Genomic DNA, 11,343 nt, shown 5'->3' on the forward strand with positions numbered 1-11,343 from the left:
TGTTTAATAAGAATTACTCAGAGTTGAGTTTCTTTGTGTTTTTCTTTAAACCATAGATAGAATCTATAGTTTTTAAGAAGATTTCTTTGATTATTGTGATAGTCTCACAATCTTATAAATATTTATCCCTTCTACTTGCTGTTTTTCTTGTTCACCACAATCCTACGCTGCATCATGTTCTCTTAGTGTCCTCGCAATTATGACGTAACTTTAAAAATTGATTTTAAAAGCCACATCACAGTTGGGAGGACGGAGAATACTAAAAGAACACGTAACATTTCCATTTTATAAAAAAACAAAAAAGAAAGTTGCTCTTATTTCTCTTACTTGGTTTTTATAAAATAATTTTCACCTAGGACGGGGAGGACACAAGGAGACCACTCTGAGAGAACCTAGCATTTTCCTTTATAAAAACTAAGTGATAGAAATAAGATCAACTTTCTTTTTTGTTATTTATAAAATAATTTTCACATAAGATCAGAAAGACACAAGAAGAATACCAGAAGAGCATCTAGCATTTACCTTCCAAATGGAAATTTTCCAAGTAAGACCATATTCGACACAACAACCTCATCAAACTAATTAGCTAATTAAATAGTTGAAAAATCACATTTATCTTTTTTAGTTACTTTTTTTTTAAAAAAAAAAAAAAAAAAAGTAGCTATATTATTTTCGACATTTTAATTATTCACTTTTACTATTTCTTTTAAAAATTATTTTTCAAATATTTTTTATTCATTCTCCAACAATCATATCTATGAAAATATCCATCCCAAACTCATTTTTATCCAAAGTGAAGCAGTTCTGTCTTCCCTTCCATTTCCTTCTTCTTCAATGTTCTAATAATATTGCTAGTAGTGGCACTCGAGCAAAAGAGGAAGAAAGACAAAAACGACAAAACATTTCTCGACAAATTTCAGCCATTTGAAGAGAAAATGAACAATTGCTCTTACAGACGATATCAAACTGTTGATACAATATTTTGGACAGCCAAACAAAAACTCCTCCGATAAAATAAAAGAGTCTTCAGAAAGCCCCTAGTCTCGAAGGACTACGGGCACTCCAACACCAAAGTTAGTAAAAGCTCTTTGAGAAAACTAAATAGATGCGGGACTGGAGACACTCACTCTAACACTAAAGTCATTAAAAGCTATTCAAGAAAACTAAATAAACGTGGGAGAGGAGAGAATGAGATAACATAGCTATCTGAGCTTGATCTATTCTTGGCCAATATGGTAGCATTGATACCGAATATATAGGTGTTGTTTTCCATATAGGTCATAATTTACCATATTACTCGTATTTATGGCTATTTGGGAATATCCTTGATTATATATATATGTGTGTGTGTGTGTGTGTGTGTGAGATTAATTCAAGCAAACAAAAAAGTATTTTAAGCGAAATCAAACGGGACTAATTCAAACTCCTTGATAAGTAACGAATTCGTTTACAAGCGACCAATTGCCACGGCCAAAAGTTCCACAATATTATCCAACTTCTTTATATATAATAAACCCTAATTAAAAGCTTAAATCAACAAACTTTTCTCCAATTATCTTGTATGTGATTAGGATAATATCTCCCATTATCTTCACCGTTTCTCTCCTGCTTTCTTCCGCCTGGCATGCTGCGGTGCAGACTTTTGTGTGGCATACCTCACAGCTCCTGAAAGCCCAGTAGGCCACGCTTACAAGAAGCCAGAAACGTTGACGGTGAATGATTTTGTTTACTCCGGCCTAGGCGTTGCCGGAAATACCTCAAATCTTGGTAAAGCTGCAGTGACTTGGGCAACTGTCGTGGAGTTTCCTGCCCTGAACAGGCTTGGAATCTCTTTTGCTTGCGTGGACTTGGCGGCTGGTGGAGGTGGGGCAATCCACACACACCCTAAAGCTACAGAAGTCGTACATGTTGTGAGTGGGCAAATTATTGTTGGGTTTATTTCCGGAGCTAATAAAGTTTACTATAAAACTCTAAACAAGGGCGACATAATCGTTATCCCTCAAGGATTACTTCACTTCCAATTAAATTCCGAACGAATTCCAGTCGAAGTATATCTTAGCTTCAGTAGTGCAAGCCCAGGTCTCCAAATTCTGGACTACGTTTTGTTTGCAAACGATTTACCCATTGAGTTGGTAGCAGTAACAACTTTCTTGGACATTGCTCAGATTAAGAAGCTTAAATGCACTTTTGGGGGCACTGGTTAATTAGTTAAGGAAAGAGTCTTGTGAATGGCTTTATTTTGTGTATATATATATATATATATATATATATATATATATATATATATATATATTGCTTCTACAAATTAATTTGATGAATTGTATGCTTAATTACTAAGTGCCTTCTTACTTTTAAAGCAACATTAATTTTGTATTTCTGTTCAAGGGAATTAATTGCCTTTGATCAAGCCAGATGAATAAAATGCACGATCTGTCTTTTTTTTTTTTTTTTTGTATGTTATTCTAAGTGGAACTATTCCAAGTACACCAGTGACAAACTTACTAGCTAAATTAGTTTTTTTTTTTTTTTTAATAAATAAATTTTTAAAAAAACAACCACATTTCTTTATTTTAAATAAAAAATTATGTTTTTTAACTAAATATTTGCTGAGTATGATGTGAATTCTACAATTTAACTCTAGGAAAGTAAGTGGTAAGTTTGTATTCAGGAATTGTCTTATAAATACATATCGACAATGAAACGTTTAATGTTTTAAAATCATTAAGCGGCAAACTAACATTTAAGATAACCTTATCGGTTACTTTGTATTTTTCCAACTGTCACTAGCATTTCCCTTGCACCTTCCATTTAGAATCATAACTTTTGTTTCAGCAAGCTCAAGTTGAACAGTGACAGGGAACATAGTTTTCTTTTAGTCTAACTCGGATCTGTCTATAAAATTGTCATGTACGTGTACGTGTTCCTGTTCCTTAACATGTGTTGTCATCCAAGAAGCCACCTACCATATAAAGATAAACAACAGCAAAGCAAAGATTATATAGTGCTAGTTAAAGATAATGATGATGTTTCCGCCATAAGCTGTTGTACTAGCTAGATATCAAACTCTTATTGTACGTATTAAGTATCTAAGATTAACATAACTTCAAAAAAAAAAAAAAAGTATCCAAGAACATATAATTAATAGAGTGAATCAAACTTTCTCAAAAAAAAAAAAATATAGAGTGAATCAAACTATTCTTCCAATTGGGTGTTAACTGTTAACTTGTTTATATATGGTATATATTAATATATCAAAGCAATTAATTAAAGTCAAACGTACGTCTAACCCTATGGCCACCTAATCTTCCTTAATTTCTTCGACCACTACTGCAAACAAGACTGTGACTAAATTAAGGAGATATTTTCCAAGTAAGACCATAACAACCTCATCAAACTCATTAGCTAATTAAATAGCTGAAAAATCACATTTATCTTTTTTAGCTAGCTATATTATGTTCGACATTTTAATTATTCACTTTTACTATTTCTTTTAAAAATTATTTTTCAAATATTTTTTATTCGTTCTCCAACAATCATATCTATGACAATATCCATCCCAAACTCATTTTTATCCAAACTGAAGCAGCTCTATCTTCCCTTCCATTTCCTTCTTCTTTGATGTTTTAATAATATTGCTAGTAGTGGCGCTCGAGCAAAAGAGGAAGAAAGACAAAAACGACAACGCATTTCTCGACAAAGTTCAACCATTTGAAGAGAAAAGGAACAATTGCACTCATAGATGATGTCAAACTGTTGAAACAATATTTTGGGCAGCCAAAATAAAACTCCTCCAACAAAATAAAAGAGTCTTCCGGGGGCGCTCTGATGCAGATTGGCAAGCCTCGTTTGCAAGCTCGTCTGCATTCCGTCCTGATGATCCTCAACCCGAGAGCCTCGTCTGCAATCTCGTCTAGAGACCATCTGGCGCCTATGTTATTTTCATTTGACAACTTTTACTAAAAAGACTATATCTAGAGTTTCATACATCTAATTTGAGCAAAGTTTGCAGCGTTTGAAAGCAAACTCAAAGATCTATAAAGTCATGTTTCATGAGAGTTTACTAATTCTGATGTTTACTAGGTCAAAAGAGCCTCCGTTCGCAGCCAATTCGCAAGCCGTCCAAGCCATCCGAATGGCTATATGTTATTTTCAGTTTTTCATTGTTTTACACATTTTCCTTTCAGTTTTAGGAGGGTATGTCCGAATGGCGGTTTGTCCAGTCCGGATGGGCACCATAGAAGTTCAATTCCGATTATAATTCGTAGTTTTATTAGGTTAAAGAGTCTTGTGGCTATAAATACATGCTTATAGCCTCCAGAAACGCAGATTTTGATTATTATTTTGTTTAATAAGACTCACTCAGAGTTAAATTTCTTTTTTGTTTCCTTCAAAACATAGAGAGTGTCTAACTTTTATACAAAAGATTTCTTAGATCTTTTAATAGTCTCAAGATCTAAAAATAAATGTCCGCTACTTAATGTTGTTATTTGTTGCAGCCCACTAAATCAAGTTGTATCACACTCTAACCAAGGGCGGAGGGAGGAGGGGTCGAGAGGGGTCAAATGGCCCCCCTCAACCTCTAAAAGTTGTTCTCACTGCAGTAGAAAATTCATTGGATCCCTGTTTGCCCACCCTCAGCCACAGACAAGAGGCAACACTCAAGTAGCACCGAGACGTCTGGTGTGTTTTTACTTCTGCCATAGTTACAACTTTTCAAGCTTTTAGGTTTAGGCTAGATGAAAAGAGAGAAGAAGACGATGACAGATGACATTTACCAAACGCAACGTTTAAATTACTTTTCTAGTTTTCTTTGTTTGACTGTGGACTACGCTGGCAGTAAGGCTAAGTCCCTTCTTTCTTTTAAATTGTTGGTGGGCTTAGAAAAAAAAAAAAAAGTGTGGTGGACCAACTTTAAAAACAAAAGTCTATATAGTTTTTTTTTTAAAAAAAACACCTTAGTCCAAGCCACTTTGTTTTTTGTTTTTTCCTCGAAATCAATCCAAAGTCCAAACCACTCCCTGTATAGCAGCACAACACAGCATAGTTAAAAAATAAAAAGAAAAAAGAAAAAAAGAGCCTACAAAAAAGAGGCCTAAAGTATAGGTCTCCATAGATAAAAGCATTTACAATGAGCTTTTTATATTTAGATTTTCTTTTACAATCTAACAAAATTTATGAAAACACTCATTTAACAAGATCATTTCTCTACTTTATATTTAACTCTTGTCATAGATGCTTTTTATATTCTAAAAGATGCTCCCTACATTCCAAGAGCCAAAAAGTTAAAGTTAAATAATTTTTAAGCTTATTTTTTACCCTTCTCTCTCTCTTGATTGGCTTAAAACTAATAAAATAATAATATTTAATTAAGGTAGAGAAAGATACAGAGAATTTGATATTTGACTCATTTTTAAATTGGCTCCTCTAAGATGTCAAATTTAAAACAAGAGATAAAAAAAGGCATTTACACTACAAAGTAAAATTAATAATTGCAATTTAGAATTCTACGAAATTTTAAAGTCGTTCTTTTAGTCTGTCAATTTTTTTTTTTTTTCTTTAAACCTTCAACAGTTCGAATCAATTGCTTTTTGAAAATTTCCTTTTCCTAAAATGTTTTATGTATATAATCAAACTTTAATATTGATTAAGTTTTTATATTTATACTGCTCAATTAGATTAATTATTTATGAATATATATAGTTTTTGTTACAGATTTTAACTGTATGAAATATGTAATTGTAGTTACTTAAGAATATAAAGAATAACAATGATTTCATTGACCTCCAATCAAATTTTAAATGAGCTCGTATCGAGATAGATTTATATAACAAATCTATTAGTATATCATTTCTTTAAAAAAATTCTGATCAATAGAGACTAAAATTCGAAGAGCTTGATAACATAAATTGTATTTTACATTTATATATATGTTTAAATAATAATTAAGTTTTGTTGAATTCTTTATTTATTTCATTAGTTATATTTTTTCAAATATTTTTAAGAGTAATGCTAGGTACCATCTTTTTATTCTCTTAAAATCTCCATAAAGTTGATGTGGCTTTCAAAATCACCATTACATCAAAATTCAAGTATGATTTATCTAAAATTTAATGTTGATTTTAAAAGCCACATCAGTTTTAGGAGAATTTTAGGAGGATAAAAAGATGTACCTAGCATTACTCTATTTTTAATTAACTTTTTTTATTTCATTCATAAAATTTTTTAAAAAAAATTAAAAAATTGACCATCCTCAACCAAAATCTTGGCTCCACCACTGAGTCTCCAACACCAAAGTTAGTAAAAGCTCTTTGAGAAAACTAAGTAGATGTGGGACCGAACACACTCCGACCCTAAAGTCATTAAAAGCTCTTCGAAAAAACTAAATAAACGTGGGAGAGGAGAGAATGAGAGAACATAGCTATCTGAGCTATTTGATCAGCTTGATCTATTCTTGGCCAATATGGTAGCATTCATACCGAATAGGTGTTGTTTTCCATATAGGTCATAATTTACCCATATTACTCGCATGAATGGCTATTTAGGAATATCCTTGATTAGGTATATATATCACCAACAGAAAATATGATCGAGAGTAATTCAACCAAACAAAAAAGCATTTTCAGCTTCTGTCAAAAAAAAAAAAAGGTATTTTAAGCGGAATACAAACGGGACTAATTCAAACTGCTCGATAAGTAACGAATTTGTTTACAAGCGATCCAAAAAAGAAAGATCACATCGGACATTATTACAGCTCAATGTCTATTGTTTTTTCTTGCGGTTGCCCGTGAAATCCTGCATGGGCACATGCAAATTAAGCAACCAATTGCCACGGCCAAAAGTTCCACAATATTATCCAACTTCTATATAATAAGCCCTATATAGTTAAAAGCTTAAATCAACAAACTTTTCTCCCATTATCTTGTATGTGATGATGATGATATCTCCCATTATCTTCATCGTTTCTCTCCTGCTTTCCTCCTCCTGCCATGCTGCAGTGCAGGACTTCTGTGTAGCTGACCTCACAACTCCTGAAAGCCCAATAGGCTACGCTTGCAAGAAGCCAGAAACGTTGACGGTGAATGATTTTGTTTACTCCGGCCTAGGCGTTGCCGGAAACACCTCAAATCTTCTTAAAGCTGCAGTGACCTCAGCATTTGTCACAGAGTTTCCTGCCCTGAACGGGCTTGGAATCTCTTTGGCTCGGCTGGACTTGGCGGTTGGTGGAGTTGTGCCAATCCACACACACCCTGGAGTTACAGAAGTTGTACATGTTGTGAGTGGGAAAATCACCGCTGGGTTTATTTCCGGAGCTAATAAAGTTTACTATAAAACTCTGAACAAGGGTGACATAATCGTTTTTCCTCAAGGATTACTACACTTCATAGTGAATGCCCAAAAAACTCCAGCTGAAGCATATTTTAGCTTCAATAGTCCAAGCCCAGGAAGCCAGCTTGTGGACTTCGCTTTGTTTGGAAATGATTTTCCCACTGAATTGGTAGCAGCAACTACTTTCCTTGACACTGCTCAGATTAAGAAGCTTAAAGGCGCTCTTGGGGGCACTGGTTAATTAATTAAGAAATTGAAGAGTCTTGTGAATGGCTTTAATTTGTATATATATATATATATATATATATATATATATATATATATATATATATTGCTTCTACAAATTTGAAGAATTGTATGCTTACTAAGTGCCTTCTGTCTTTTAAAGCAACATTAATTCTGTATTTTTGTTCAAGGGAATTAATTGCCTTTGATCAAGCCAGATGAATAAAATGCACGAGCTGTCTTTTGTGTACGGTTTGTTTTTTTTTTTTGGCCCTATATGTTATTCTAAGTGGGAACTATTCCAAGTACACCCTTGACAAACTTACTAGCTAAAATAGTTTTTTTTTTCCACATTTCTTTATTTTAAATAGAAAATTGTGTTTTTTAACTAAATATTTGTTGAGTAGGATGTGAACACTACAAAATTAACTCTAGAATTATAAGTGGCAAGTTTGTATTCAGGAATTACGCGCCTTATAAATACATATCGAAAATGAAATGTTTGGAGACCATTTTCAATGACCATAGTAGAAATTATGATGATTCAGACCTCTGAAGATTTGGTTTTAAAATCATTAAGCGTCAAACTAACATTATGATAACCTTAACAGTCACTTTGTATGTTTCCAACTGCCAATAGCAATTTCCTTTTACCTTCCATTTAGAATCATAACTTTTGTTTCAGCAGGCTCAAGTTGAACAGTGACAAGGAACATAGTTTTCTTTTAGTCTAACTCGATCGGTCTATAAAATTGTCATGTATGTGTTCTTATTCCTTAACATGTGTTGTCATCCTAGAAGCCACCCACTAGATAAAGATAAACAACAGCAAAGCAGAGCTTATATATATATATAGTGCTAGTTAAAGATAATGATAGTGTACATATGTGATGATGTTTCCGCCATAAATTTTTATACTATATATCAAACTCTTCTTGTATTAAGTATTGCAAGATTACCATCAAGGACGGTAGTTCAATGACCCAAAGAAATCTCTAAAGTAGTTGAGCATGTACTAGGGCGTGATTTTGAATCTCCGCAATAGAGAATCTCCATATATGTCTGATTGATATTAGCCACTTGGTTTCCATTGATATCCTGGTGGGGCTGGGTCAGACTATGGTTCAGTTGAACTTGAGGAGCGCCTGCAGTTCCTATCGCCTAGGCTTCTCCTATGCGGTTCCCAACGGGTAAGTGCTATTATGGTCACACTTAGGTAGGATAGCCACAATTGGTCTTCCCGGCCTACCATTTTGATTTTTTTTTTAAAAAAAAAAAAAAGTATCCAAGAACATATAATTAATATTTTGAATCAAACCATTCTTCCAATTGGGTGTTAACTTGTTTATGGTATATATCAAAGCAATTAAAGACAAACGTCTAACCCTATGGCGGCCACCTAATCTTCCTTAATTTATTCGACCACTAGTGCAAACAACACTGCCCTGAATCGCCTAATTAACTTATTTGGTGATAGGTGGCCAACAACTTTTTGGGTATGTAGATGGGAAAAATCGATCTTAGTTCCCCCTAAGTTCATGATCAGCATGCCCTTTGATATCCTCAATGATATCCTGCCTAAATTTATAGAATCAACACGTTGATTTCCTCTGTTTCAGAAGCAATCGATCTTATTAACTCAGGTGGTTGGGCTTTCTACATCTCGAGAAGTATGGCTTACTTAAAGGCACGAATGCAAATCAGATATCAATTAAGAAAGGTAATCTATCTATCTCAGACTACGTACTTCCAAAAGCTAGGTCAAATCATTGGCTAACTGATGGTATACTTGCTGCCATTGGCCACCCATTGCAAGAATTTCCAATCACTTCATTGATCGAATATTCCACGTACATATGATTCATTGATCACTTCCATTACTAGCTACACAAGTAAGATGACATTTTTGGCCACCTACCTACTCAGCCATGAAATGAGACTTTAGCAGCAAAATTCAGTTGACTATTGCATCGACATATATATATAGCCACCAAATCTGACTCTAATTAATATAATCGGCACATGCTTTTTTAATAAATGTTATCCAACTCTGTTAATATTATTAAAAAAAAGCAGTTTCTCTCATAATCAAAAGACAGATAACAATTTTATAAACCCCAATTTGTGTTAAACATATTAAGTACTGAAATTCAAACCTTAATATGTTTGTTATGATATCATCATATTTGTTTCCTTCTAGTCCTGGTCTTTGACATTTGTTATCTCTTTACGTGTAAATTAATATAATTCTCTTTTTAAACACACACAAAAACAAAAAAGTGACGGCATGGTTGATGGTCTAGATCATTTCTTATATCGGGAACATTGAATTATTGTCTTTATATTATTATTTTGTCTGGTAGATCAATTATAACATTAATATTATGAGTAGTGATTTTTAGTTCGCCAGCATGTTTGAACAGTAAGCACGCCAGTATTAAAATATTATTAAAATAATATTTAAATAGTAAAAATAAATAAAATAAAATAATATTTTAATATCGACGTGCTTACTGTTCAAGCACACCAGTGTACTAAAAATCACTACTCTAATATTGTAAATCAATAAAACAATATATATAACAGCCACATGTGGAAGGTGGCCGCCCGGCTAGCAAATAATTCGTTTGCAAGCGAAAAAGAAAGATCACACACGACGTCACGATTACAGCTCAATGTCTGTCGCTGAATATTTTCTTTTTGCTGTTGCTTTAAGCGAAAACAATCGGGAGTAATATATATAGACCATAAAAGCTTAAACAAACAAACATGCACGATATTGCAGATGATATCTCCCATTATCTTCATCTTTTCTCTCCTCCTTTTCTCCTGCCATGCTGCTGTGCAGGACTTCTGTGTGGCCGACTTAACAGCTCCTGACACCCCCGCAGGCTACGCTTGCAAGAAGGCTGCAAATGTGACGGTGGATGACTTTGTTTTCTCCGGCCTAGGCGTTGCCGCAAACACCACAGGTACTTTTAATAAAGCGGCAGTCACTCCGGCATTTGTGGCGCAGTTTCCTGGTTTGAACGGGCTTGGGCTTTCTTTTGCTCGCCTGGACATGGAGCCTGGTGGAGTTGTGCCAATCCACACACATCCTGGAGCTTCAGAAGCCATACTTGTTTTGGAAGGGAAAATCATCGCTGGGTTTGTTTCCTCGGCTAATACGGTTTACTATAAAACTCTGAAGAAAGGTGATGTCATGATTTTCCCCCAAGGATTACTACACTTCCAAGTGAACGCCGGAGCAACTCCAGTCCAAGTATTTGTTAGCTTCAGTAGTGCAAATCCAGGTCTCCAGATTCTGGACTTATCTTTGTTTTCAAACGATTTTCCCTCTGAATTGATAGCAGCAACAGCTTTCCTTGACATTCCTCAGATTAAGAAGCTTAAGGCCTTTTTTGGTGGCACTGGTTAATTAATTAAGGTCTTAATTAATTTGGAGATCTGCGTACCATGAGTGGTCTTTGTAATTGTACGTACCTATTGCTTTACAAGTTTGACGTGTTTTGTGTTATTCCATATATGTGGAAGCTATTCCAAGAAATTAAAGCATCGATTAAATAATTAAATTTGCATATTTTTATTAAGCTCCGTTTATTTCGGCGTAACGTGATTTTTTTGAAAATATTTTTTGTATTTTTTGGTGTTTGGTGCAACGAAAAATAATAGTCAATGGAGCCTTAATTTAAAAATTTTCAAGAAAATCTTTCGATGGAAAACATTTTAGTTAAAAACAAACAGAGCCTTAATTTAAGCAGTACTCAAGACAAAACGACTTAAACGCTCTCT

The 11,343-nt window shown here is 33.9% G+C and overlaps 2 protein-coding genes and 1 pseudogene across 2 annotated transcripts; all 3 read left to right on the top strand.

Moving 5' to 3' along the window:
- Positions 1–199: 199 nt before the first annotated feature.
- On the top strand, positions 200–2,204 carry LOC132165229 (auxin-binding protein ABP20-like; annotated as a pseudogene).
- Positions 2,205–6,928: 4,724 nt separating this feature from the next.
- Positions 6,929–7,567, top strand: LOC132166625 (auxin-binding protein ABP19a-like). The gene has a single exon (XM_059577473.1). The coding sequence runs from the start codon at positions 6,929–6,931 to the stop codon at positions 7,565–7,567; it is 639 nt and encodes a 212-aa protein (XP_059433456.1).
- Positions 7,568–10,306: 2,739 nt separating this feature from the next.
- On the top strand, positions 10,307–11,141 carry LOC132166209 (auxin-binding protein ABP19a-like). The gene has a single exon (XM_059576990.1). The coding sequence runs from the start codon at positions 10,337–10,339 to the stop codon at positions 10,967–10,969; it is 633 nt and encodes a 210-aa protein (XP_059432973.1). The 5' UTR covers positions 10,307–10,336; the 3' UTR covers positions 10,970–11,141.
- Positions 11,142–11,343: the final 202 nt, after the last annotated feature.

This window comes from Corylus avellana, chromosome ca11 (genome assembly GCF_901000735.1).
Source record: "Corylus avellana chromosome ca11, CavTom2PMs-1.0".
NCBI classification, from domain to species: Eukaryota; Viridiplantae; Streptophyta; class Magnoliopsida; order Fagales; family Betulaceae; genus Corylus; species Corylus avellana.